The sequence below is a fragment of the Daphnia carinata genome, chromosome 3 (assembly GCF_022539665.2).
Source record: "Daphnia carinata strain CSIRO-1 chromosome 3, CSIRO_AGI_Dcar_HiC_V3, whole genome shotgun sequence".
NCBI classification, from domain to species: domain Eukaryota; kingdom Metazoa; phylum Arthropoda; class Branchiopoda; order Diplostraca; family Daphniidae; genus Daphnia; species Daphnia carinata.
The window spans coordinates 2,245,176-2,272,807 of NC_081333.1; the positions used below are offsets into that span (position 1 = coordinate 2,245,176).

General features: G+C 42.5%; 9 protein-coding genes across 11 annotated transcripts; 5 read left to right on the plus strand and 4 right to left on the minus strand.

The window, feature by feature from the left end:
* The first annotated feature begins 1 nt into the window (after position 1).
* LOC130693837 (novel acetylcholine receptor chaperone-like) lies at positions 2–936 on the plus strand. The gene is made up of 3 exons (XM_057517059.2): positions 2–163; positions 234–372; positions 436–936. Exons 1-3 carry the CDS (start codon positions 53–55, stop codon positions 690–692), a joined length of 507 nt encoding a protein of 168 aa, XP_057373042.1. The 5' UTR covers positions 2–52; the 3' UTR covers positions 693–936.
* Positions 787–3,555, minus strand: LOC130693814 (cathepsin B-like). 2 transcript variants are annotated; one of them, XM_057517031.2, is made up of 7 exons: positions 1,973–3,533; positions 1,761–1,915; positions 1,646–1,691; positions 1,434–1,587; positions 1,260–1,376; positions 955–1,206; positions 787–891 (listed from the first exon to the last, which is right to left on the minus strand). In XM_057517031.2, exons 1-6 carry the CDS (start codon positions 2,393–2,395, stop codon positions 959–961), a joined length of 1,143 nt encoding a protein of 380 aa, XP_057373014.2. In that variant the 5' UTR covers positions 2,396–3,533; the 3' UTR covers positions 787–891; positions 955–958. The 2 variants fall into 2 exon arrangements, with proteins under 2 accessions (XP_057373014.2, XP_059350678.1); XM_059494695.1 differs by lacking the exon at positions 787–891 and having other exon boundaries at positions 959–1,206; positions 1,973–3,324; positions 3,433–3,555.
* A 25-nt stretch (positions 3,556–3,580) lies between these two features.
* LOC130693189 (trichohyalin-like) lies at positions 3,581–6,430 on the plus strand. Its single transcript, XM_059494684.1, has 2 exons — positions 3,581–4,674; positions 4,729–6,430. Exons 1-2 carry the CDS (start codon positions 3,715–3,717, stop codon positions 6,346–6,348), a joined length of 2,580 nt encoding a protein of 859 aa, XP_059350667.1. The 5' UTR covers positions 3,581–3,714; the 3' UTR covers positions 6,349–6,430.
* A 739-nt stretch (positions 6,431–7,169) lies between these two features.
* Positions 7,170–7,838, plus strand: LOC130693829 (collagen alpha-3(IX) chain-like). Its single transcript, XM_057517050.2, has one exon. The coding sequence runs from the start codon at positions 7,170–7,172 to the stop codon at positions 7,836–7,838; it is 669 nt and encodes a 222-aa protein (XP_057373033.1).
* LOC130693849 (serine/threonine-protein kinase 40-like) lies at positions 7,700–10,371 on the minus strand. 2 transcript variants are annotated; one of them, XM_057517076.2, is made up of 10 exons: positions 10,209–10,371; positions 9,958–10,136; positions 9,760–9,894; positions 9,470–9,700; positions 9,221–9,404; positions 9,027–9,156; positions 8,803–8,962; positions 8,632–8,739; positions 8,239–8,575; positions 7,700–8,176 (listed from the first exon to the last, which is right to left on the minus strand). In XM_057517076.2, the coding sequence occupies exons 1-10, from the start codon at positions 10,267–10,269 to the stop codon at positions 7,992–7,994; spliced, it is 1,710 nt and encodes a 569-aa protein (XP_057373059.1). In that variant the 5' UTR covers positions 10,270–10,371; the 3' UTR covers positions 7,700–7,991. The 2 variants fall into 2 exon arrangements, with proteins under 2 accessions (XP_057373059.1, XP_059350676.1); XM_059494693.1 differs by lacking the exon at positions 10,209–10,371 and having other exon boundaries at positions 7,701–8,176; positions 9,954–10,069.
* Positions 10,372–10,584: 213 nt separating this feature from the next.
* On the plus strand, positions 10,585–13,797 carry LOC130693799 (PAX3- and PAX7-binding protein 1-like). Its single transcript, XM_057517011.2, has 8 exons — positions 10,585–11,222; positions 11,388–11,669; positions 11,728–12,010; positions 12,075–12,264; positions 12,331–12,622; positions 12,685–13,034; positions 13,089–13,352; positions 13,416–13,797. Exons 1-8 carry the CDS (start codon positions 10,688–10,690, stop codon positions 13,758–13,760), a joined length of 2,541 nt encoding a protein of 846 aa, XP_057372994.1. The 5' UTR covers positions 10,585–10,687; the 3' UTR covers positions 13,761–13,797.
* Positions 13,798–13,838: 41 nt separating this feature from the next.
* On the minus strand, positions 13,839–22,812 carry LOC130693845 (bromodomain and WD repeat-containing protein 3-like). Its single transcript, XM_057517072.2, has 21 exons — positions 22,454–22,812; positions 22,302–22,360; positions 22,187–22,216; positions 21,859–21,918; positions 21,241–21,391; positions 21,076–21,171; positions 20,855–21,015; positions 20,620–20,796; positions 20,390–20,544; positions 20,205–20,321; positions 19,814–20,145; positions 19,482–19,745; positions 17,864–19,419; positions 17,565–17,793; positions 17,349–17,506; positions 17,041–17,291; positions 16,252–16,978; positions 15,802–16,183; positions 15,586–15,740; positions 15,068–15,516; positions 13,839–14,996 (listed from the first exon to the last, which is right to left on the minus strand). The coding sequence occupies exons 1-21, from the start codon at positions 22,506–22,508 to the stop codon at positions 14,354–14,356; spliced, it is 6,207 nt and encodes a 2,068-aa protein (XP_057373055.1). The 5' UTR covers positions 22,509–22,812; the 3' UTR covers positions 13,839–14,353.
* Positions 22,813–23,098: 286 nt separating this feature from the next.
* LOC130693813 (histone H4 transcription factor-like) lies at positions 23,099–24,976 on the plus strand. The gene is made up of 4 exons (XM_057517030.2): positions 23,099–24,031; positions 24,096–24,391; positions 24,474–24,667; positions 24,734–24,976. Exons 1-4 carry the CDS (start codon positions 23,380–23,382, stop codon positions 24,807–24,809), a joined length of 1,218 nt encoding a protein of 405 aa, XP_057373013.1. The 5' UTR covers positions 23,099–23,379; the 3' UTR covers positions 24,810–24,976.
* LOC130693843 (uncharacterized) lies at positions 24,898–26,325 on the minus strand. Its single transcript, XM_057517069.2, has 3 exons — positions 26,167–26,325; positions 25,408–25,732; positions 24,898–25,336 (listed from the first exon to the last, which is right to left on the minus strand). Exons 2-3 carry the CDS (start codon positions 25,601–25,603, stop codon positions 25,191–25,193), a joined length of 342 nt encoding a protein of 113 aa, XP_057373052.1. The 5' UTR covers positions 25,604–25,732; positions 26,167–26,325; the 3' UTR covers positions 24,898–25,190.
* Positions 26,326–27,632: the final 1,307 nt, after the last annotated feature.

Genomic DNA, 27,632 nt, shown 5'->3' on the forward strand with positions numbered 1-27,632 from the left:
GGTTGTGTAGAGTGCAGCGGCGGACGACAGTTGTACAGCGAAAATTTTATTCATGGCGTCTATCGTTTTAAAAAGTTTGTCTATATTCTTAGGATTGTTCTTCATATTTGTTGGGATTATGAAGATTACACCCTACATCAGCAAAGAACTTCATAAGGATTTGGTACGTGGAAATCTACGTTTTTCTTACATATTCAGCTGCCTAACAATGTGAATATCATTTCATCGTTTAGCGACAAGAATATGTAAAATATGCCAAAATTATACCATTAGCACGCTGGCTGAATGTAAAAATACCTTCAAAATGGTATCGCCGTATAGTTGGTGGCCTTGAAATTGTCTGTGGCATTGCTCTTACATTCATCCCACATCGTAAGCTATATCTCAATCATGACATTGTTTTTACTCAGTGCCCACTGATTCCTTTATCTGCAGGTCGTACAAAGCAGTTAGCTAACTGGATTCTACTTTCTTTAATGATTGCTGCAATTTCCTTGCATTGGGCAGTAGATGACAAGCTAGAACGCTCTGCCCCAGCTCTAGTCTTCTTCTTTATGTTGACATGTCGGTTGGTGGTGGAGTGGCAAACTGAACGCCAAGATAAAGCAGAGGCTGCTAAAGCATCAGCAAAAGCGCCTTCTGTGGGACCTACCCATTCTAACATCCCAGCCAAACTAGCGAAGAACGATTAATCTGAATTTTGGTGCCATGACAGAATATGCTCTTTGTCTAAGTCAGTTATGTTGTAGCAGTATTGTGACAGTCTTGACTCTCTGTGGTTTTAATTTAATTTTCTATTTGATTAACTTATTTTCCATTTCACAAGAGTAGCAGTTAGAACGTTTTCAGACCGAATGATCTCGCACGCCCGATCCATAATACAATTGTGTTCTATGCACATTTTTCATAATAAAATAATTGTTTGTGGAAATTAAATTGTTAAATAATTCTTACGCTTTTAAATTAAATTAAGTTCGTTATCATCTACATCGGTCGCAGCCAATTTAGGTATTCCAGCCATAATGTGATCTTCTATTTCCGCATGATTGGATCCTCGGAGAATCTTAAAGAAACCTCCGTTGCCCCAGCGCTTGCTCCATGGATTAGCAGCCAACCAATATGGAGTGCCGTCATCATCAGTTCCCCAGCCAAATAATTTAACAGCATGGTATTCTAAACCTTTGCCGCTTTTGTGCTGGTAAACACCTGATCAATAAAGATCAGTCACAGTCATAGAGAAAATCCTATTGCACACTAACCTGATTTATAGTACAGAAAATCCTCATAAATCCTTAGATTTGCTTGGACGGGCCCATGTTCCAGAATTTCCACTTGGATGGCCTGAACGTCGTTGGGTATTCTATAAACACTCTCACCTATCAATCGGGAACTGATTTTATTGTAAAGCAAATTTGATAAGTTAACCAATTTACCATAATAGAGGTCTTGTTTGTAACTTCTTGCATGCGATGCTCTACATGTTTCTTGGCATTGCAGTAGAGTGTTTTCAGTTTTAGGACATTTAATTTTGGGCGATCCTTCAATCCTCGGTTGGTAACACGGAAAGAATTGATAATTTTGACAACCCTTAAATGGAGATAAAAATAATTTTTCTTCCATAGTCACTCACAATTTTAAGATTTACGTAATCTGAAGAGTAGGATGCCCCTGTAACGATGCCCTGCTTCTTCCTTTTGAATGGATTTAGAAATAAAATATATATATAAAAAAAAAAAAAAAAGTTAACGAACTGAACTGACCAGTACATCCACGCTCCTCCAGGAAATCCGCCTTTGCAACCTTTACCACACATGCGACAACAAGCGAGTAAATTTCCAGCGGACAAGCGTACAACGTGACGACCTCCGGAATGGATGCATATACGATCACTCATCACATCAGTGGGCACTACAGCCTGTTAAAGAATAAAATAATTATTTATGCACCTTGAACGTGACTGAACTGCAAATACCCAACAGGAAGCGCAAGGGCCTTGTTCGAATATTTCCCCTATTGTTGGACAGTTGGGCCACCGTAGACGGGCATCGAATTCCGCTGGAATTGACGTGGAGAAATATCTTGATGAAGAGGAAGAAGATGACCTCCTTTCATTCACTTCACGACGTTTCACTGACATAAAATAGCGCCATGGATCGTATGCACGAGTGCCCATTAAGGAACGTAATGGCGCTAGTAACTTGTCCATCCAACCTCCTCCAGGAAGACTTTTCCCAGTTCGCTGTGATATTGGTATTGCGTTTGCAGACAGAGTGGGTACGGTGTAATTAACTGCTACCACATTTTGAGATTCCACTTCACATGTCATTAAAATGAGTAACGAGCAAAATAGACGAATAAAAAAACATGTCCGAGATTTAAATCTAGAAGTTTTCATGGTCGACTCACTTCTAAGACTGATGTCCGAAAGCAAAGAAGCCTAGTGGTTTTTGGGTTAGAAGTCACCGCCCAATTGTAGGTGGATTTAACCTGTTCTAAGACAAATTACTTTGGTTTATTGCCGTATTAGAACGGGTTGAGTTTGCTTGCGTAACAGAAGGTGACCCTTTTATGATTGTTATGTTGAATACAACTTGATCTACTAAATAGATGAAGACTTCTGATACAAGGCAAAGGACAATCAATATCCGGGTTGTTCTTCTTCCTAGTTGTTCGCCTTTCTTTACAATTGACACAAGTTTCCGGTGCCGGACTCTCACGCGTGTCTATTGATAAATCTTCTCACGTTCGCTTTGATGCACTGAAAAGGCGGAAATCAATTTTTTCACGGGTTTCTGTTAGCGTTCGTAGACCTTTTTTTTTTTCGTTTACTTCGGCAAACCCAAAAAAATCAATAAAGAGACAAAAGGTTTGACGATGTTTTGCTTAGTGTGTCACGAAGTACCTTTAAGATTTCTTGTTTTTCTTGAATTTGAGGTTTTGTTTGTTTACAATACAAAAAAAATTCTTCGCGATGACACATTAGCTCATTCACACTGGTTTCACCACTTTCTCATTAATGCCCCACTGTATACAATACGATGACAGTTTTGGATGGTGATCGTAAATCAGGTCGAGCAATTTGAAACGGATGGGACGTCTTTCGTGAATGCCGAAAGGGTTTTTTCCAGCTTCTGAGATGACCGCGTTATTTTTCTTTATAATAGGATGTTATGACACTTAAAGCGTTCATGTTTTTTTTTGTAATAGCCTCTTAGTTTCTTCAAAAGTTTAACGCATTTCAGTTATTTTTGGCGAAGCTAAATATTAAGCTGAGACACGGAGCTGCAGGGAATTAAAGCCTCATATAATCCCTAGAGTTTTTACCTGACAAAATGCATGTAAAATTCAAATGGTGATTCCGGTTCATCGTCAGGACGACGTAAACAATCGTTGGTACATTGAAATTTCAAAATAAAGAAACTGAAAACATACCGTATTCAGTAGAAACATGGTCGTTTTATCCATTCCTTCGTTTTGCATTGCAAGCCAGGTAGCCTTTAATTCTTTTAATACGGGGGGGTACGTTGCCGAACTAATAACTTTCACTAGTTCCACGAAAAAGAAATAAAACTAACCGTCACCGTCGTTGGAAAAACGCTTCATACGGCAGGTAAAGTACAGGTATATAAAGCCCGCGCTTTTCAGATAATCAATCAGTTGACTTCGAGTCAATAGTTTTGAACTATCTCAATATTATCGAACAATTATTTTGGAATGATTTTTAAAGTTCTTTTACTTATCGGTTTAGTGGCGCATTACTCCACGGCCAGGAGCGTCCATTTGGACAAACGTAATTCGGCTGAACGGCGTGCGGAGGCTGAAAGGAATCCGGAAGATCACGAGCCCAATTTAACTGAAGTTATTCACGAGGTAGAAAATGTTCGCGATACTTTCCTACGAAATTTGTCAGAAGAGATGAAAAAAATTGATTCCAAGCTGCAGAAAATTAAAGAACGGCACGAACATGAAAAACAAGAAGCTGAACGCGCAGCCGAAGTCCAACGTCCCATCAAAATGCGGCTTGAAGTGTCCGTCCCGGAGCGTGGAAAGAAGGTCTTCGAACTGGTGGCCAATGGTGACCCAACTGAGCGCAAGGAGGGACGGCTTAGAGACTCCGACAAGCGTAAAAAAGAAGAAGGATCGAGCGAATCCAGTGAATCTAGCGAATCGAGAGAATCCGGAGAGCGCAGAAAAGAAGAATCATCTAGGGAACGGCTTGAAAAGGAAGAAGCGAAAGAATCTGCCGAACGCAGAGTAGAAGAAGAGTTTAAAGAACCCGAAGAAGAGAGAGGAGAAGAAGAGTCATCGGGCGAACGCAGGGAAAAGGAAAAAGCTAAAGAATCAGCCGAACGCAAAGTGGAAGAAGAGACTCGAGAATCCAAGGAAGAAGAGGCTAGAGAATCCGAAAAACGAAAAGAAGAAGAAGAATCATCCGCCGAACGCAAGAAAAAGGAAAAGGCGAAAGAATTACTCGAAAATGAAATCGAAGAAGAGCGAAAACGAAAAGATGAGGAAGAATCATCCGCCGAACGTAGAGAAAAGGAAAAGGCCAAAGAATCCGCCGAACGTAAAGTGGAGGAAGAATCTCGGGAAGCTCGTGAACGAGAAGAAGAGGAAGAATCATCGGCTGAACGCAGGGAAAAGGAAAGAGCCAAAGAATCAGCCGAACGCAAAGTGGAAGAAGAGGCTAGAGAATCCGAGGAAGAAAAAGAGGCTAGAGAATCCGAGGAAGAAAAAGAGGCTAGAGAATCCGAAAAACGAAAAGAAGAAGAAGAATCATCCGCCGAACGCAAGAAAAAGGAAAAAGCTAAAGAATTACTTGAAAACGAAATCGAAGAAGAGCGAAAACGGAAAGACGAGGAAGAATCATCCGCTGAACGTAGAGAAAAAGAAAAGGCCAAAGAATCCGCCGAACGTAAAGTGGAGGAGGAATTTCGGGAAGCTCGTGAACGAGAAGAAGAGGAAGGATCATCGACCGAACGCAGGGAAAAGGAAAGAGCCAGAGAATCAGCTGAACGCAAAGCCGGAGATGAGGCCCGAGAATCCCGTGAACGCAAAGAAGAGGAAGAATCTAAAGAACCCCACGAAGAGAGAGAAGAATCATCGGCTGAACGCAGAGAAAAAGAATCAGCAAAAGAATCAGCCGAACGCAAAGTAGAGGAAGAAGCAAGAGAATCCCGCGAACACAAAGACGAAGAAGAATCGTCTGCTGAACGCAGAGCAAAGGAAATGGCACGGGAATCTGCTGAACGCAAAGTAGAGGAAGAGGCTCAAGAATCTCGTGAACGTAAAGAAGAAGAAGAAGAAGAATCATCCGGCGAGCGCAGAGAAAAAGAAAGAGCCAAAGAATCCGCCGAACGCAAAGAAGAGGAAGAATCAAAGGAACAGGAAGAGGAATCATCAGCCGAACGCAGGGAAAAGGAAAGGGCAAAAGAATCCGCAGAACAAAAGGTAGAAGAAGAATTTCGAGAATCCGAAGAGCGAAAAGAAGAAGAAGAGTCTTCTGCGGAAAAATCTGATTTGATGACAGCTCCCAGTGGCTCGAGTATTGTCATAAGCGTTCCACCGGAATTGCATCCTGAAGGAAAAGTGAACATCGAAATCTTTCCAGGTGAAGGCAAAGAATACATTGGTGAACCAGAGGATTTAAGAGCTGAAGAGGAGCATACCGAAGCTACAACCGAGGAGCCGAGCTCCACGGAGAGGTCTACAACAGAATCCGTTACGACAGAACGTCCCACAGAGCGAACCAGTACAGAAGAAGAAAAACGAACAACTGAACGTCACAGAGAAGAAACAACTACAGAACGTCGAGGTGAAGAAAGAACTACAGAACGTCAAAGAGAAGAAACAACTACTGAACGTCATGAAGAAGAAAGAACTACAGAACAACGAGGTGAAGAAACAACTACAGAACGTCGACGTGAAGAAACCACAACGAGTCGTCATAAGGAAAGATCTACCACCACAGAAGCCACTACTCCCGCGCCCGAAGAAGAGGAAGAAGAAGAAGAGGAAACCATTTTACTTCCACCTGGCACTACAAATATTATTTTTAACCTTCAATCCAGCTCACGAAATCAAGGAGATGAAAGGCCGCAAGAGAATATCGAAAGCTCGAGGAACAGTCGTCCTAGCCAAGGAAAACTGTCGCGGCCGACCGATGGCAAGAGACGAACATCCGGCAGACGCTGTCCAGTCGGCTATCAGTTTAACATCTACACTCAAGACTGCAACTCTCCTAGCCGTAATATCAATTACGGATCTTATTCGTTTTCCGGGTTCCCTCCTCAGATTTCCTTTAATCAGAACAGTCCTTTTATAAATTTATTTGGTTCACGTAAATAATTGTAGTGATCAAGAATAGTAATGTAGTAGATGCATAGTTTAAAATCTGTTTTTTGAATACACATTGAAGAAAAAATAATAATACTATACTTTTTTCGAAAGAATGAAGTTTGAAAAAATCGTACCTAAGATTTTTGAAGATTGGAGTAGTGTAGATGCGATGGGAACTACCCTTTTCATAAGCATTGCACAATATTGGAAAGAACCTGTAAGAAAACATTTTGGAGTAAATAAATGAACAAACAAATAAATAAATAATAAAATATAGTATAGAAGAAACATTAAATTGGTTTTAGCACAAAAAAAAAACACTGGAAGCAATAGCTTAAGGATAGATAAATAGGACATAGAACCTTTATTCCTATTACAGACGCACAGGAAAAAATAGGTATTTTTTTTCTTTCAAAGAGTGTGATTTACAATTCCATTGCGCAACTGCAGAAATGATAAATAACAAACGTTAATGAGCTAACAATGAAGACATAATACATCTAAAAATAAAAAACAAAATAAAAGAACGGAATCGGAAATAGACGAACAATTCTCACAAGGGTTCAGTCCATTCCTTAACTATGTCATATAATGAAGCACTGGATTAAACGGTGCTTGATCAACGTTTTCAACTTTCACTGCTTCTATGAACGGCACAAAAGAATGTAGAAAGAAAAGGGAAACTTGTCAGTCGCTATCGTTTGGGAAACGCTTTACAGTGTAAGTACATAGCTTTCGTATAAAAATGGCAGGTAGTTTCAGATTCTCTATCATTTAACACTGGACAGGGGGACTGTAGCTCACTTGAGCTGCCATATTCGCATAAAGGTATGCTTATAGCTCTCATATTCATTGCCCTAGTGGTGGGTCACACCACGACCGGCGCAGAGGACGCATCCAGCAGAAACGCAGAAGATGGGAAGTCTGTAGATGACGAGGGTCCCGATATGGAGAACATCTGCACTTGTGACTACCCAGAAACAACAGAAGAGCTTGCAGCTCCCAGTGGCACAAGCATTCGCATTGGCATACCGCCAGGAAGAGAAACCCCACGAGCTGAGAATGGCCCTCCCGGTCGCCCTGGACCTGCTGGCCCTCCCGGACCCTCTGGACCTGATGGCCCTCCCGGACTCCCTGGCCCTCCCGGACCCGCTGGACACCCTGGCCCTCCCGGACCCGCTGGACACCCTGGCCCTCCCGGACCCGCTGGACACCCTGGCCCTCCCGGACCCGCCGGACACCCTGGCCCTCCCGGACCCGCTGGATACCCTGGCCCTCCCGGACCCTGTTGTACTCCGGAACTCATTCGCTCCATCGAAGTTGAAGCTCCCCCTGTACAGGTTGTCCCTCCGAGCATACCTCAGGCACCAATGTGCCCATATGGCTATCAATTTAACTTCAATACCGGGACCTGTAACGCAGTGGGTAACTCCAACGGGTTTCTTAATTTTTACAAATCCTGGTATCTCAAACCTTTCAAAAAATTCTATAGCTTTTGAACTAATTTGACATGCAGAATTCAAAATGTAGATAGTGTACGATTACAAATTGCGTTTGTTTTTACATGCATCATAAAATACTTAGCTCGGCTTTATACGATAAAGCTTTAGGAGTATGTGTGGAGAAAGTGGGACACGGATGATGTCTGTGTTTTAATCTGGTTCCTCAGATTGTTCCTCTTGTCGCGATGTCGACGATATTGGAGAGTCAATGGCGATCCGGCGGGTACCGTTTATTGAAGCTAACGAAGCCGGTGATAGCTGTTGATGTTGTTGTTGCAGTTGTTGCAACCGATGCGACAGAAAATTCGGTGGGAAAAATGTTGGATTCACCGTGCCTTAAAATAGAAAATGAGATCGTTTTAGCAATCCTTACACAGAGAATGGCATTAACTATTACGTAACGTTGGTGTAGCAGGTGAGAAGGCCGACAAATTATTTTGTGACATGTAAGAAGAAAATGATGCTATTCTTTGTACTGCTGTAGCACTTGTTCCCTCGTGGAACTGCTGATGGGAGGTCATCATTCGCGGAGGTAGTAAATGACGAAACCGATTCATCTGTTCCGTGCTGAGGGCACGCACAGATCCTTGTTGACGGCCAAGTGACGAGAGAAAATTTAAATGCGCATGATGTTCACTGGTATTTGCGTGCTTCTTTATTATTTGAAATGGGCTTAAGCCGGGAACTGTGACTGAATGATATGCCAAGAGGCTACCAGTTGATTCTTCAATAGCCTAGAAGAACCAATTTTAAAGCTAAATCCCTAAATTTAATCAACGCAATTGGATACCTGAAGCTGCTGTAATACAAGTTCGAATCCCGAAATCCCCTTGACAGGCTTCGATGTTGGAACCTCTGCTTCATCCACTGGCAAATCACAATCAGCATCCGGAACAACCTGCAATGAAAATTAGTTAATAAATTCAAAATTTTATTCTATTTCGTGTATTTGACTGCTAACCTGTAATAAGGACAGATCGGCTGATGAAGATGGAAAATGGCTTACGGCTATAGCAGAGTCGAGCACATCGACGACTTGGTCAGCCTTTAGCCTTTGGTGTGGATTTAGATTCAGTAAACGTTGAACTAGCCTCGTAGTGCTATCCGAGACACGACCGTCCCTTACCATTTGATCAAATAGAAGTATTTTCACTTGATTTCGACACTAGCATATATGATTCTTACCTGGGAATAGTGAATTCGGCGGCTTTGATCTTCCTGAAGAGTTCTTGAGGGACCGAGTCGTAGAATGGAAACTGGCCATAGAGCATAGTGAATAATACGACTCCCAAGGCCCACATATCCGACGGCTTGCCTGCATCCATTAAAAAACTGAAATTGTATTTTCATTAAGAAACAAAGAGAAGGTATTATAATACCTAGGTAGGGTTTGCCACTCAGAACGTCTGGAGAAATGTACGCTGGAGAACCTCTCTGATCACGCAACAGGTCTTCTTCGTTTGCCAGATGCTTCCCCAGACAGAAATTAATGAGAGTAATGCGTCGGTTTTGTCGGTTCAGCACTAAATTACCAAGTTTCAAATCTCTGTGGACAATATTTCTCTAAGGTTAGCGAAAATTTAGAAGGCAATTCTGCAAAGCTCTCACCAACTCAACTAATAACATACTTGGTGAAGACTTTTTACTACACAGACAATTTCTCTAAATATCCAAAGGCTTTCCTGTTCAGTCAATTTTTTCTCCTTAATGACATACTGCTGAAGGTTGACATAGTTGTGAGAATAAGGACAGAAGTCATTTGGTGAAAGACAATCTAGGATGAGATTGAGCCTTTTGACTTTATTCCCAGTAATAACTACTGTTCCATTTTGAAGTTCCTGTTCCTCATATGCCAAGTCCTGGGGTAGGACTAATTTTAATGGAAAGAGTTTTAGGAACTAAATTTTTATGTTAATACTTTGAAAAACCCATGGTGATGAATAACCCCAGGTTGATCATGTAGTAGGGACAGGAGACTATATTCAGTTAATAACAACATTTTTCCTTGCTTCTCATCCTGGGTTTCTTCATTGAGGGATTTCATAATAAGCATCTAATTTTATATAATAAATTAAAAATTTTACGAAATATATGATGACATTCATCACCAACCCACTTTCAATGTATAAAATTCATCTGTTTTGGATTTTCTTGCTAAACATTGTGTAATGCTGCGGACAGGAGAATTTCCCAGCCGAGGTCCTATCACAAAAGGACCTGCCCTTTTCACCTCTTTGTCATTCCTCATTTCACTTGTTTCACACCCAGCTGTAGAAACATGAGTTGATAGGTTACCTTAATCCCACATAAAATAATCGATCAGTTGGTTAAATGAAAGGTAACCAATTTCTGAAAATTAGATATTACTATTAACACACTGTTTCTTCCGGCTTTCAATTCCATCGACATCAGGGGCCGAACGCTTCATTACTAAATGTTTATATACTCAGTGCCTGTATAGCTTTTAAAGACAAAATATTACGAAATTTCAAAACGACAACCACACTTAGAAAATTGCAAGTTCGCATTAGCAATGTGCAAGTGCCGGACTGACAGTAAGGCGCCAATCTTCCATCAAGGCAGAGTTCAACGTGTTCAAAATATTTTTCTACAAATTTTTTTTGAAAAACGTTTCAAACAAAAATAACACGGTTTTTGTATTATTTATTACCTAGTATGTATAAATTGTAATTCGTATTTGTAAATTTGTCGATACAAATTTCAATTTTTAAGTTTGGCAATGTCAAATCTAAATGTCGGCTGTCGAAATCGTTTTCCCCGAATGCAAAAACGCTAGAAACTTAAATTTCGTTCCTGTTTTTGATTTGTAATTGCGCATAATAAATATGTCACTTTTTAAGAAACCGAAAAAAAATCTGCGTCAAAGAACGGCAGCAAGTGATGAAGAGGATGGTGATAATCTTGCACCCTCAATCAAGGTCGAAAGTGTTCCGTCCTCAGCATCCGGCAACAACAAACCTTCGACAAAACCGCCAAAAGCTGCTGCTTCAGAGATCAAAAAGAAAACGAGTATTCTTAGTTTTCAGGAAGATTTGGAGGAAGATGAGGGAGTTGAAACATTCCAGATCAAAAAATCTTCCCAGAGTCGAAGAATTGCCAAACGAATGGAGAGAGACAGGAAACTGAAGGAACAGGAGCAGAAGACCACTGCTAAGGCATTGCCAGAAGCTGTTCAAGAAGAAAAACAACCACAGCTTGAAAACCATGCCCCCATAACCAACCTCACTGAAGCACCAAAGAATTTAATCCTCACTGGGCGTGAAGCAGAGATGGCTGGATATCGGTCGGATTCAGAAGAAGAAAGTGCAGATGAGGGCGTCAAATTTAGACGGCCTGACCCGTTCAGGAATGTCCTGGAAAGTAGGGCAAGAAAACTTTTATCATTTGTTTGGGCTGAGTTTTCATCTGATCCAATTCATATATTCTGTTTTGTAAACAAGAATTTTGTATTTGTTTACTTCTTGCTCATTAATACTACTTACTTTCTAAAAGTTTCTAATCTTCAAATTGTTTTTTTTTTTACAGATGGTGCCATTCCAGATGCTGCGATGATCCATGCCGCAAGAAAGCATCGTCAACAGGCGAGAGAGCTTGGTGGTCTTGCTGATTACGTTAAATTGGACGATATGCCAGATTACGAGAAGGAATCTCAGGCCACTGTCACATCTGCGAGGCTTGTACGAGAGGACGAAAACGATAAGAGTGATGAAGACGAGGCTGAAGATGGCAGAATGGATTTTGCGGTTGACCTTCTAACAAAAGATAAGCAAGAACGAAGAGAAGCATTCTTGGCGGCTGAGAGAGAAGGTTCGCTTGGATTATTATTTTTCATCTTCTTGACAAACATTTTACGTTGTAAATATAGATGACGAAGAAGAAAGCGACGATGAAGATGACTGGGAGAAACAGCAATTCCAAAAGGCCATCCGCCAACGTCAGGTTGAAGCGGCTTATCAAGAAATGACCCTCCAGCATAAGTACATCGAAGAAGGGCCTTCAACGTCTTCCAGGTCGATGTCTAAAGAAAAGATTCTGAAAGGACCTATTGCTCCTTCTCTTCCTGTTAAGACTACGTTGTCGGCCCCCGATCTCAGCAAACTAGCCCCACTGCCTACTCCATTAGAATTGAAAGAAAAGTTACGCGAGCGGTATGTAGACATCCTATCACAAGTGTGCCTGTAAAATTATTAATCAAATATTTTGAAAATTTAGCTTATCGGGGTTAGATGAAGTGCATAGACGCCATGTTAGTGATATGGAACGGATGGAATCGGATCTTTCACAGTGCAGATTGGAAGTTCAGCGTCTCGAAACAGAACGACCTCAGCTATCTGATAGGTATCACTATTTCCAGGTTACCCGCGGTTACGTCCACGATTTAGCCGATTGCCTTACAACAAAGGTACGTTTAATACATCAACCATCGTGCACTGGTTGCTTCATCTCTACTTACTTTTGTTTAACCTAGTACTACGAAGTGGAAGCTTTGGAAAAACGTTGGTTTGCTCAGTTAGGTCGACGATATCGTTATTTAGCCGAACGGCGACGCGAAGACGTTCGGGACGAGGCCAGCGACTGTGCCATTCAGTCTGTGATTGTGCAATCTATTAATCCCGACAAGCTCGCCCGGACGGCGGAGCGTGAAGCTCGTCGAAGGCGTAGACGTAACAGTCGAAAAGATTCCTCTAGGCATAAGGAAGGACTCTCATCTGATGATGAGGTTGTTGAAAAAGAGGCATCGTCGTTCAATCTCGAGAAAGGTAGAATCATTTATAATTTTTATCATCTTAAATAAAACTCATTAATTTACCTACTGTAATAGACAAGATACTGGAAGAATCCAATCGGTTGTTCGAAGACACTCTAGAAGAGTTCTGTTCGCTCGAGATCATCGCTCAACGGTTTGACGAGTGGCGGACCCGTGAGAAGGATTCCTATAATAACGCATACGTAGATTTATTCTTACCTCGTCTGGCCGGCTGCATCGTGCGTTGGCATCTGCTACAGTCCTTGTGGAACCCTTTGGAACAAGAAGTTACATTGATCAACAAAAGCAAATGGTTCCAGACGCTAGCTCAGTACGACATGCGTTCCGCAGTCAAAGAAAAAGATCAGGACCCACCTGTCGTTTCAAAAACACTTGAAATTTCTGTTGTTCCCTACGTTGTTGAGGTAATTCTAATGTTCTTGGTTTGAGAATGCGCTTTATTTATATTTTGATGATAGGTTGTTAAAGCGGCATACGATCCTTGTTCAACCAGTCAAACGAATCGCTTAGTCAAACTGGTCAAGAATTTGACGGAAGAGCATCCTATTCTTGCCGGCCACAAAACTATACAAGCCTTGTTAACGGCTGCTGTTGAAAAATTCGAATGTGCCGTGGATCAAGATGTTTTTATTCCTTTCCACTTTGCAGCACAAAATCCTGGCTTCGTTAACAGACAATTCTGGTCGGCTGCAAAACTTTTACGAAATATTCTTCACTGGCAGGTATTGGCATCTTAAAAATAGAAACAAAGTCGATCGTTTTAAAAATACTGCCTCTATTTACAGGCCGTGGTAGATGACTCGCAGTTACGAAGTGTTTCCATCGACAAACTTTTTAAAAAGTATATGCTTCTACCGTTGACCAAGACGACTGTACGAGGCAACGCTAGCGACCCTGATACCTTGGACAAGGTTCGTTGGATCGCTGAATCGCTGCCTCGAAATTGGTTGGGACCCATGGCGCCAGGTGCATCACAGCTTCAACCACTGATCGACACAACAATGTCACTGGCCCAGAATGCAGATAGTACAACAACTGCCGGTCGCAAGCATGTCAAAGATGTCGCTGCAGTCCTACAAAAGCTCGGGGCGGCTGCTGAAGCCCAAGAAATTCTCGCAAAATACTTGTAATTTATTTTGTTGCATTATTTTCCAACATCCTTTACGATGCAAATAGAGAAACTCGCCTTTGTCAAGTAATACTTGTAGTTAGAAGACACGGATGTTTATTCAAACGTAACCTATTTGGCAAGTGGACAAAAATGTGTTACTCGTCACTGCAAAAGGCACTGCTTCCATGCAAAAGAAACACGATCTGATAGCAAAAAAAAAAATGGGGATTATTCTATAAGGAGTAAGGAAGTTGGATCGTCAAAGAAACAAGAAATAATCAAACATAAAGAATGCATGTGCAAAATAATAATTGGTGAACTATATTCAATTTATGATTAGGCCACTCTGGGAGGAGTAAATAGAGGATAGGTGCCCATGCTTTTCTGGTTTAAGGGGAAGTTAAGAGATCATTTTTCAGTCATGACATGTCATCTAGTTAAGAAAATTTGGAAGGGTATGTGTTTAGTGGAAGGTGAGGTATAGGCGGCGACGAGGAATATGCTCCATCTATAAAAAAAAAACGCCAAACCGGCTCTTGAAATTTGCACCAAGAGGGTTATCAACTGCTTTTTTTGTGTTGTCAATGAGTCAATTTGTGATCCAACATTGTTTCATTCAGAATATGAGTCCTGGTGCGAATGATTGATAATCTTGCGGAGCCTTCCTCGGCTGCTCACGGCGTATGTAGGTATGGAGGGTACATCGTCATCATCGGACGATGTGGCCAAGTCTGTACGTAACCTCTTGGATGCTTCTTGAGCAGACTGTCGGCTACATCTTTTGATACTTCCGTTTTCTTGTTTTTTTACTATGGGATCCTCGTTCTCGTGGTCATCGTCATCATCGTCATTATCACTGTTTGCTTTTCTGGCCAGTCGACTGCTATTTCCTTTCGACTCACCTGTTTGGCGGCTATTTCTCTTTTTAGCTTCGTCCTCCGAGTCCTCGCGGTAACGAACGGTGCGTTTTCCACCATTTCGAGTGCGAACGGCCCTCGGCTGATTTTTTCGACCTTCGGCTAGTGCTGGGGATTTTTCTTCGTTTTCGCTGGGCTCTGAATCAAAAGGTCTTTTGGGTTTACGGCGGGCCCGACCTGAGCGTCGTAAAGAGCTTCCATCTTCGCACAAGCTTCCACTATTAGAACTATTGCCTTTGCTGACCGAGCTGCTGTTGGATGAACTACTTGATGGGCGTACGTCTTCTTCTTTAACCACTGGAACAGGCACTTTGGCCACGGGTAACCGCCTCCTTTGGCTGCATAAATAAAAAATAAAGTTAATTGAAATATTCAAATGAATGCAAGACGTTTTCATTCTTTGCCCTACCTGATCGGTTTTTCATCTTCAGAGCTGCTTTCTTCTTGGCCAGTTCTCAAAACAGCAGAAGCGTCTCGTTTTTTCAAGGCTTTTCCTTTAGTCAGATCTTCTTGAGATTTATTTTGATCAGGAGACCCTAAACTACTTTCCTCTTTAGGAATGAGTAGGGTTGCTTCATGGTCGTCGTCGTCCTCCTCTTCTTCATAGTCATCATCACTGACGATCCTTCGCTTCGGTCCGCGCTTACCTAAGCCGTTAGTCGTAGGTGCCAATGCGGAAGCAGATAAGCCACTAGGACCAGGTTTCACATCGATATCTTCACTGGTATGAAGCGAATTTCCATTGGGAAGGACGGTGTGATTCGACGCACCAGGTTCATCTTCTTCGAGGATGCGTCTACGGGCCGATCCAACACCAGCATCAGTTGTTATAGTGGAAGAACTTGGCTGGACGACAATCTAACAGATGCAATTTTTGAAATGGAATTTCATTTTATGAGTAAACAAATAGTAAAGAAAATCTCTTACCTGCCCTTTGCTAACGCGACTAAGAACGATTTTAATGTTTTCTCTTGGTGGTTCGACGCCATTCTCTTGTTTAGTGCCCCTAGCCGCGTTAGGTGGGGCCAAAGATTTGCCCTTCCTTGATTTGGTGCCTTTTGAATGCGGACTTTTGGATTTCCCTAAAAAGGAGGAAACAATTAGGTTAAGTAATTTGAAATTAAATTTAACACCTTAACTTACTTCCGGTATTTTTACGATATTTATAAGAAGCAAGAATATTTCGTATGTGCTCTTCAAAAACAGCTGATAAGCGAACTGTCATTGCATAAATTCTGGATTTCTTATTGGTGTTGAAATTTTTGGAATTTTCAAAGATAAGGCGGACGTCCTTTGCGAAATCCATCGGTGTGGCATAATTGCTGACCTGAAGCTGTTCACGTACTGTCAGCAAATCCATTGGATGATCAATAACCTGGAGGTAATCAGGTACTTCCAGGATGCTGACAGGCTCCCGGAAAGGTCCCCCATCTTCAGAATTATACAACATTTCCAGTAAATCCCTGCACTGCTGCTTCCAGCTCAGCGCAGCTGCTTTAGCTATCCGAGTATTAATTTTCTTTTCCTGAAACATTAGGTAAACGATGAATGAACAGCGCGTCCACCACTTGACAGGGAGAATTAGCCATTTACCTTTGATTTAACACTGTCTGTTCCATTTTTGCCTTTGGCTTTTGACGAATCATCATCTGACTCTGAGTTCGTGTGTTCAGAATTACGACGACTCCTTGAACGGGTGTTGGGAGTATTGGGCGCAGATTCATTCTTTTTTGTATTAGCTCCCTTGCTAGTACTTGGGCCGGCCGTTGCGTTTTCATGTGCACCTTCGTCGCGAATTTTATACTTCTCCACAAGTTGATGATACAAAGCTGTAGCATCCACAGAATCGCGATTGCGAATTATTTCGAGACACAGGTCAGAAATGATGGAAGCCGATCGCACAATATCTGATTTGGGTTCATTGAATTTGCACGCGTTGGTGAAGACGTAACGCACGTCGTATTGAACGGCAGTCACGCGGCGATAAAAGCGATTTTCCAGTCTTGCTTTTATAGTGGATAGATCCATTGGATATTCAACGACGTAAGCGTAAGATGGGTACAAGTTAAGGTCGACGGGCGCAGCAAAAGGTTCGGCTATGGCTAGACCCATAACTTGGCTGATTCCGGCTGCGATGCGATCGCACTCTGAATCTCGATCACCACCTGGAGGCCAATCTTCGGCCCGCGGTTGATACAGTGTCATGGCGATCTCGGCAGGTATCACTGGGACGCCGGTGCCAGCACTTGTAGGTCTCCTTTCTAAATCGATTTTCTCCAAATCCCATGGACTAAGGCGATCAACTTCATCGTTATCCCATCTATGCAAAGACAACAGATTAAAACGTGTCCAACTTTGAACACTGAACATGTAAAAATGAACCTGATGCGGTAACACAAGAACATGGAATCGGGGCACTGTGGCTGAAAAGGTTCACGCGTCTCTAACTGGCCTTCCCACCACAAGTCATCAATGATGCTACGGAATCGATCTCCAGGCTGCCAGTTACGTTGAATAGCTAATTCGTAATTTTGCCTTAGCACCAAGAAATCAAGCACATCGGCGACGTCATGATATTTTAAAGTGAACGATTCGCCTGTCAACACGCCAGTCGCAGGATCCATTAAACCGAGCTGTAAATGAAAATGAAGGTCAGTGATTGGTGGCTAACAAAGAACAGAATTAAATACCTTTAGGCAGCAGAGCCTTGGAGGTTTAATTTCGTATTTAATACCAATGATTTTGACCAACTCTTGTTCACGAATGGTCTGACTGGACCAGGGAAGTGAACGCGGATTGAGGTCGAAGAGTTTCTTCTGGTTTATGGCGTCAACGTATTGTTCGTGACCTGTGTTCAGAAACAGATTTTAATTTTGATTTAACAGACTAAAACTTAAAGAACAAACCTTGTCTAAAGTAGATGACTTCGTCACCCATTTGTGGGTAGAAAGGTTGCCTACGTGGGACCACCGACGATAACCATTCGGATGGTCGGAAGCTCTCTGGAATACGGTCCAATCCACCTGATCCCGCTTTAGGAATCGGGGCACGTCTTTTCTTCGGCCCAGGCTGACTCCCTTCACCTTCCTCAGCTTCAGCATTAGCTGGTTGGGCAGAAGTTGATGCAGTCGTAGTCTAGAGGAAAAAAAAAAAAAAAAAAAAATTAATTAATTAATAACCAAACGAACATAATTGTTGTCACTACCTCTTCTTCACTCGACAGGCAACGTGGCCTTCGATAAACCTTCTTTCTAGTCCTCTTTGGTGGTTCCAAATTGACTCCTGCTTCGGCTGTCCAATCCGAATATTCAGAAGATGACGAAGACGATGACCCGCGTGTCTCCGAATCCGAATCATCGCTATCCAGTAGATCACTGGCAAGATCGCTTTCACTTTCGCTGTCATCTGAATCACTTGTCGATAATGCATCACCGTTACGGGTTTGTGGACGTTGGCGAGCGTTGCTTCGGGTTCGTCGAGTTTCTTCTTCGTCGCCAGAATCTTCATCTCTCGGTGATGTACGGCGATTGGTCCTTCTCTCCTCTACTTCAATATCCACCTCTTCGTCTTCATCTGTTGAAACCACCCGTCTAACTACACGTCGACTTCTCTCTCTCGTTCCATCACTGGCACCTTCTCTGATGCGGTCCCGAGTTCCATTGGTCGTTCGATTAGCTCTAGTCCTGTAGTTATGTTGCTGGTTCGGTTGTTGAGGGGGTGCCATTACAGCACTAGTGCGTCTAGCAGGTGAAACAGGCGGCATACGTGAACGAGCAGGTGATGGGACTACATTGCGTTCTCGCTGGAAGGTTCGAGCTGGACGAGATGGATGAGCACGTCTAGGACGAGATGGCGACCAACCATCATCACTGACGCCGCGCGAACGGGCTGCCAACAAAGCGGTGATGCCTGGAGAAACGGAAGTGTTGAGGAAGATATTGGGAGATTTGCGCTGGACCTCTTGGTAGAACAAAGTCACTTCTTCGTCGGCACAGCCTTGTCTTTCGTTTTTTATGCTGGCCAATTGGCCTACGGTGAGTGGTTTCACAATAATGCGGCGGCTGAAACCGGGCAGAGATTCGGAAGCAGTGGCTTCAGTTGACAGATTGACGGAATCATCATTCTGGGCAGCCTCAGCATCAGCTTCGTTAAGTGCTGGATCGGGTGTAACAGATGCTCTGGGAGAATTGGTGCTGCCAGATGCGACAAGTAACGGACGGTTATGGACGGTGTGGGGTGTTCGAGACGTATACGAGTGATCGCTGTTGGGTGGAACGCTAGAAGTTGATGAATTAGTTCCCGACGCTGCAGCAGCTGCGGCCGTTGTGGAAGAACGAGGTCGATTTCGTTGCCTTTCCTGCTGCTGGGCCAACTCGGCAATCATCTGATCAATGTTGGACCGAGTTCGTTGAGGAGCGAATTGCGGAGGGGACACGACAACTGGCGGGTTGTTCGCGACCTCAGCACCGGGTGGTACAGGCATCTCAACTCCAGCCAAAATTTCTTGTTCGCCGTTTGCATTGACAACCACAGTAGGGACCAGCTGATCATCCTTAAGATTTTCTCTCCCAGGCACCAGTCTTTGCATATGGGGAGGGTACGGATTGCCTTCACTATCGACTAGGAACGGAGGAGGCATCAAATGGGGCGCCAATTGCGTTTGCTCATCCAGCACATGATGATGAGCATCCCGAATCAACGGTCTATAGTCCGTATGGAAAAAAATGGCTTTGGGTAGTTTCTTAAACGATTCACTCGGCCCTAAAGATCAATTAAGAACGTCAATTAAAATATAGTTTCAAAATAGCACTAATACGTCTTACCTATGCCATAGATTGATAAATGGCCGTGCGAGTCGGTGGCAGCTATCGTTGAGCCGGATGGATTCCATTTGGCGTCAAAGACTGCTCCATGCCCTTGCCCTTCAATGAAGTTTAAGAAGGACTTCATCACCTCTCCCTTAGTCATATCCCAGATTAACAGGCGACCGTCGTGCCCAGCACTCAATAGCACATTGGGATCGTAAGGGTGAGGTTCCAATACAAATGCTTCGCCTTCGTGCCCTCTCAGTTCTTTGCGCAAGATACCTAATGCATAAAAAAAGGTAAGCCTTTGGATCCTTAATTTGGAGTAATGTATCCAAATAATATCTTACCACTTGAAGAATCCCAAACTTTGATGGAAAAATCACTGACGGCCGTGATAAGCCAACGATCATCACGGCTCCAAGTCACCATGGTAACTTTCAACTTCTGACTCAGTTCTTCGGCAGTTGCACTGGCAGCACCTTCGAGACGACAAGTCATTCGCAATCGGACAGTTCGCCACTCTTGCTTTTCATATCGCCAGATTAACGCCGTTCCGTCCTTGCTACCCGAAATGAATCGCAGGCCAGTGTTGGCCCACTGAATAGAATCGACTCGATCGGAATGAGCTTCCTGTTCTAGGATCCGCTCGGGTCCTTCTTGTCCAAACATGGCATATACCCTGCGATCCAAAAAAATATAGGCAACTATACATTGTAAAGCACTCGCAGCTTAGTTTACCTGACATGATGATCTGCGCAACCAGTAGCCATAAACATGCCACCTGGGCTAAAGGAAGCACACAACATTTGAGCTTGACCGGGCCTGATTTTCTCGTTGAACTTGTGTGGTCTAGGACTGGAAGAACAAAACAAAATGCTAAATGAGATAATTTTAACCATAATTTTTTTTTTTAATTGTCTTACAAGAATTTCGGTGTCTGCCCCGGCTCTTTAACATACTCCCAAAAGGAAACCGAGCCATCAGAACTAGTAGATGCCAGGTAGTGAACCGAGCCTCTATCTGCAGGACAAAAATTGATTGAAGTGATTGTACCTCCATGACCAGTCAATACTGCAATCTATAAAAAAGAACGAAAGTGATGTAGAACTGTAGCTGTGCAAATATGTTGAAGAGCTAATTGAAATAGTCTTACGGGGGCAGTAGTACGAAGGCACCAGACGCGAACAATTTTATCGCATGATCCGGCAGCCAGTAGCGAATTATCGCAACTAACGGCCAAATCGGCGATCTCTGCTGCGGCGCCGCGTAAAGTGGACAATAAGCGGCCCGTAACAACACTCCAGATTTTGATTAATAGATCATCAGCTCCCTGCAAGAATTATTTAGCTTTGTGCAATGACATAATTTATGGACGCGTGTCACAATACCGTGAAAATGTATTGGCCAGTCCGATCAAAAAGGACGCAATAAACAGCTGAGAGGTGACCTAGAGTGCGACAAAACAGCTGAACCCGGCTGTAGAGTTTTGCGGGAGCAATAGCGCGTTGGTCGAACGACCCAGTAAATTCACGCCCGAACAACAGCGAAACTTGATAATAATAGATAGTTATTTCTCTTATTTGGAACGGTTTTTTCAAATTAATTTTACCTGCATTAGGTGGATGAGTGATGTCATGTGGAAATAACCGAGGTTTCTTGTTCTGTCGTATAACATAGTGCTCGCGATGGAGTTTTCTGACCTGATCTACAATTTCCCAAAATTTTTTGGCTACAGTTTGTAAATAATTTAATGTAATAAATTATATATTAATACTCTCTTTGCGCCGGAGTATCGACTGTCGTCCAGCACCCAGAAGTGAATGAACACCTCGGACGTTGGTCGGCACCTCCTTGTCTACTAATGGACCCAATCGCCGGCATACTTCTAATAAGTGGTTGCTACCGATATGAGAAAAATTTTGGCACTGTAAGAAAAAAAAAATTTATATATTAAAAAAAAACCATTATTAAAAGTGCAAAGGGTGCTTCCAAAAATTATGTATGTTTATAGTCTCATAGACAGCTACTACAGATCTAGGTAGCGTGTCCCGGGTGTAGCTTGTGTTCCTCGGACCAATCAGAGCCCAGCTTTGATCATATGAGTATAGCCCGAGGGGCGTGTGCTGATTCTGCTGTGTGCTCTTTCTCATGCGCAGGGGCCGCCATTGTTCCTCTTGGGGAGAGAACCGTAACGGCGAAAAAAAAAATTCTCGTTCCGAGCTGAGCGTTTCGGAATTAATTTCAAGAATCCCTCCCCCTACTTTCTCGTTCGCTTTCTTGTTAGATGTTTCCCGTACACTATCCGTAGACAAGATTTTGACAAGTCATCATGACCATAGCCTTAGATTGCTAGTAACATTCAACTTAAATACAAGATGAACAAAAAACTTACCACTTGGGCATAAGTTTGATCATGTTCATTCCCGAGCCAATCGATCCTTTTTGGTAGCAACTGTAAATATACAGAAAAAAACGTTTGTGAGTTGGGGATATCAGACATTAATCGGCCGAGAGATAAGAAACATGGCAAAAACACAAGCCAATAACATTTAAATACACCAAACTAAAAATAGTCATCATTTCAGGTGTATGTAATGTTTTGGTGGATGGAAAAGCACGTGCAGTCCACGTTGCGACGCGGACTCGAACGGACGGACCCTTTACACTTGTCTGTATGTGAAAACATAGGCAAGGTCAAAGTAGTATTGCTATGCACTCACCCCGTGTATCTCGAGCTCCCGTTGCAGCGCCTGGGCCGACACGATCAAGACAAAAAGACGAGTCAGTTTAACCGTACTCAAAATGACTGAAACAATCAGAATGATGAAATATCACCTCGGAAGCATTTCGGCAAGGACCATGGCTGAGTAATCGAGCGATCAAGAAGTAGAGTTCTGTTGGACAACGACAAACAAGGGGAGGGCACACATCGAGTTTCACTCGCCATTACAAATATGTCCAACATTCAGCCACATTTCTCAACTTACCTGCTGTCACAGATGAAGGTCCATCACTTTGATTTGCGAAGGGTTTAATGTCCATTTTGCAAAAGATCAGGCAAAAACTGAGGGAGGCACATGAAAACGCTTACACACACACACATACATGTTCGCCTAGCAGAATAGAACAGCCATTCTGTAAAGCGAGTCGCGACTCGCCAGGCGGCTGCCTTCTGCCTACTACACTCTAGCGAGAGAGCTTGCACTCACAGGCGATTCGGCAATGACACGGCAAAATTACTTGAGGAATTCACATAAATTGACCACCTCCGCTGAACAAAAAACATTATATAACAAATGAAAATTAAACCAAATGAAAATATTTAACTCCTAAAGTGCAAAGCAGTTCCAGAAATTCGACATTGAGATCTATAATCTTTATCGAAAACGAAAAAACATGAGGCGGAGGGATACATAAAATGTAGCCAATGCGGAGATAGATGTAGTGGTTCTAGTTTTTATTTTTATATTTTAATTCTAGCACTGAGTGGCAACTCATACAATAATCACTTTATTGTATTTGAAACAATTTAAGGTCTGCTCTTGGCCTCGAAAAAAATACTAGAAAATGTTTTATACAATTAAATCCTCTTGAGTGGAAGGCTGAAAGCTTATTAGTAAAAAGTTTTCTGCAACTTGTTTACTAGGTTCATAAACCTTCTGCTTGAACCATTGCTTTGTGTGTTGCTCCTTAAAGGCTTATTGAAATATTAAAATCAATAAAGTTTTAGAGACGTGTTTATCACAGATTGCCTTTTTATTTTTCAATATTGCCATGTCGCTTGGTTCATTACGATGGCTTTTTCTACGCCCAGTTTTCCAAGTTTGTACGTAAGATGAATGACTAGAATCGTGGTCGAATATCAACGCGGGAACTGATAGTCTAGCAGGATCTGGTCTACCATTGTGTTAAAATGGCGCATAGAAAGCCGAAACGTCCTAAGCTCGATCCTTCCCTTCTTCAAGATGAACAGCTTATTCTCATTTGTGATTGGGGGAGTTGCAGACAGTTGTTCCAAAATATGGAGCTCTTCTTGAGTCATGTGGCTGACCATGCTGGTCAAGTGGTTGTTGTCACCACAGGTGAAGAAACATCCCTGACGTGCATTTGGGAAGATTGTGGCTTTGAAACTTCTGACCAAAAAGAAATAATTCGGCATATATACTACCATGCATACCATACCAAGATCAAGTGCCTTGGTGCAAACCTCATTGAGAAACTCGCATTGCAGGGATGTCAACTAGATCCTCAAACCCGAAATTCTGTTCCAGAGCTATCAGGCCCACTTATTTGTTACTGGGATGACTGCAAGCTTGAGTTCCTGAATGTTCAACAGTTCTATTGGCATGTTCATACACACTCCATTACAAACGATAATGGTGAGAAAAAGGAGAAGAAGTGCCTTTGGGCAAACTGCAAGAGCACATTTGCAAACAAGTTCAAGCTTAGAGATCACCTGAGGAGTCATTCACAAGAAAGGTCTTTAGCCTGCCCAACTTGTGGCAGTCTTTTTGCCTCTCGTACAAAGCTTCATGATCACTGTTTGAGGCAGCTTCCTTTAGATGGTTGGTACTTACGTGAGTCTACTAAAAGAAAGTCACTTAAACCAATTGAATTTTTTAAATATAGCAAATGAGTTCCGCTGCTCCGAGTGTAGCAAACTGTTACCTACCGAACGTCTTTTACGAGAACACGTTCGTTATCATCGACTAGTCTATACATGTTCACACTGTCCGATTGATGAGGAGGGTCGAGGACGTAGCTTCCCCAACACACATTCATTAGGAACGCACATTTCATATTGCCACAGTGAGTCAAGGCCGTTTCCCTGCCCTGAAACCGATTGCAGCTACAGTGCTAAGTCGCAAACAGACTTGAGCAAGCATCTTGAAGTTCACGCCAATACTCTTTGGTACTGTTGTGAGGTATGCGTGCATTTTATTTTTAATCTCCTTTAAATTTTGACTTAAAAATAGAAGTGTTATGTAAACTGGATACCTTTTCCAGGTCAGTGGTTGCGACTTTACTGCGCGTAACCCTGCGACGCTCCAAAAACACGTACGTAAAGTACATCAGGGCAATGTGGAACCTCTTTATGAATGCCATGTTTGCCAAGTGCGTTTTCACGCATCAAACTCATTAAAAAGTCATTTGGGAAACCTTCACAAGGTCTTTCCATTATCAGGCAATGGTCGATTTAAGTAAGCGTTTCGGTCCCCTTTTTTAAATTGCACATTTTAATTGGAACAATCGGTTTTCTTCGATAGGTATCAACAGGGACAGGACGGCATTTTTCGTGCAGAAAATGGCGGTGGACCTCTTCAACCCTTGAATAGTTCCTAATAAGTTATAAAAATCGTGTCCTTATTTTCGCAAGGTGATTCCAATGTTTTTTTTTTTTAATTTAAGTATCATTTTGCATTCTTATCCAGACATTTAGTTACATGTATTGATTCGATTGTTTACTTTCTCGTATGAACGAAGTGATGAAATACAAAATAACAAAATATTCGTACGAATTATGAAAATTTCCACTCACGCAAGTCACCAAAATAATCAAAAGCCTTATGCAATTTGATAAGGTGTAAGAGAACTTATATATAAGGAGAGAATTTTAAAGGTCCCAGTATTGCTGCACTTTTGTTTCTGATAAATTGGGAAGGAGGACGAACAGTGTTGGGTTCTAAAATTATAAATCTGTTTTTAATTATTATATAGGTTTATTTATCCCTGCTGGTTGTAGGTGTAGTAAATCCTGCTGTACTCGGCCGGATATTGCTGAGAGACTACGTTCATTACTTTCATGGCCTGTTGGTGCTGTTGTGGCGAACATCCAGGACATTGGCCCTTGATGAGTGCTGGTACAAGTTCTGTTTTAAAAGTAAACTAGATTAGAAATTGCGCCCTTTTTTTAGGGCAGGAATTGAAATAGGGTACTTACGCCTCATTGTGCGACCAATGTTATCACACGGTGACTCGTTAAGAAGGCAATTGATTTGGCGGCGCATATAGCGCGGGTTGCGGATGGCAGCTTCGACGGCTGCATTGCTGGCGGGTAGCTGTCCCTGAGCTTGGCCTGCCCAGAAGAGAACAACGCATACTACTGCCAGTTGCCACACCAATTGAAAGCCAGCCATTTTTTTGTTTTGTTAACTAGAAAGTTGGTAAAATTTCGCAGTTGAAATGTTTTCTTCCCGGAATGGAGCGACGGCACCAAATACGAAAAGTCGTCAAAGGCTGGAACGTGGCTAAACGTCGACCGCTTTCTATACAGACAAACAAAAAGAAAGAACAAAATGAATACACCCTTCGTAACTGATATGCATTGGCAATGTCTGACCGCTAATTTCCTTAAAATTATTCAAAAGAGGTGAAAGCGAACGCCTGTTAAAGAAATAAACCTTTCCCCCCGAAGATTTGGCATATGCTGCTCAACAGTGTCCTAACACAACAGCTTTCACTGATCTGATTTTAATGATGTCACGCAGGAAAAGTATGGTTTCGTGCACTTGCGAAAGTGAACCAGATCACTGGACCCCAAATCGCACAAAAGATTCAATTATTGATTCAAGACTGGATGCATTTTTAAAGCCTCGCTTTCACTGATGTTGTCACAAATGTACTACATACAACAATGCACGATACCCACACAAATGGCATAAATAAAAATATACGTGAAAAAAGACAAAGTTTGACTTACATAGAAGAATGCAATGAATGGAATTCCGGACGAGTGTCTCTGAGAGCTACCGGTGCGGCTGAAGTGCAGAAGTAGACTAGCGGATCTACTGGTTGTACGGATCCGTCTTAAGGGTATTTAGAGGCGAGTTGTAGAGCTAGCGAGGTTATCTATTCGGAGGTGGAGGAAAAGAGGAGGAGAACTAGAGAGGGCTGGAGATAAGAACTACCTCCTCCCCCTGTCTCTCTTTCTCTCTCTCTCTCTCCCGAAAACTAAAGCTTACCACCACCACCACCGGTCAGGTGGTGAAAATTGGAAAACTTTACCAACGTTACCTTGACCCACATGTCCCGCTCGAGTCGAAGCCACTAAAAAACGTCACATTTCTGCTTTTATTTTCTTTTCAATTCGATGCTGCGACACTATGGAGTCGAAGAATGCCGCTTCTGTTTGGATAACTACCCAGCTGGGCGTCGATGCAGGTTGCCTCGTACCGTTAACACCACACGACATAAACACTCACTTGCGTTCGCTCTCTTTTACTACATCCACCTCGTTCCGATTGCAGCCAAAGGAACGGAGTGACATGTAACAATTGAGCTTGGCTCATGAAAAAAGGAACGGCGATAAGCAAGTGAAAGTGAAACATACATTTCTTTTTTTTTCTTATTGTTCGCCGTTTCTTTTATTGTAAAAATAGATAAGGCATTTTTCACGTTCCACACACACAGAAGTTTCGCATGATTGGCGTAAAAATCCCGCCATTCATCACTAAACAATGTTTGGACAGCAAACGTGTTGACTTTTCTTTCTTCATCCGTGGCCCCAGAATGGGCGTTCCCCGTGTCCACTTTCACCGAGATGATGTGCTGTGATGATCCATTAATTCGTGACGTCAAAACTTTCAGACGTTAGAGGGGGAAAAGCCGGATCTGTCCGACGAGGATCTTACGGAATGTCCTTCGCCTTCTACTGCGTTTTTGTTTCTTTAATAGAACTGATACGCACATGTTAACCTTCTTCCGAGATTTCTTCTCCAATTTCGGTATTCCCATTTTCGGGATTTGGGATACTGGTTTGCTTACCAGTTATTTTCTCTTAAGGCAGATGCTTTCGCAATTTTCGCCAAGGAGTTAAAAAGTTGATCAATCTCTTTCGAAGAGAAAGAAAAAAGAAAATGATCTATTGTGTACTTGCCAATTTTGGTACCTTTCATTTCCCACTTGACCTCAATTTTAAAGGAATTTGTTTTTAGTGAATAGGATGAACCACGACCTACGATCTTTTGGTACATTTTTGTAGTGCATGTTGGGTTAATTGTTTTGGGGCGTTTGTTTGACCTTTCCAAGTGAAAGGGAAATCCCCTTCCTCGCAAATTTGTTTGTTGAAAAATGCTGCTCAAATAATACAATGAACATTTAAAGGCATACACTTTCACTCGTCTAACGGTTCCTAACTTAACGTTTAAATAGATGAAGGGTAGATGC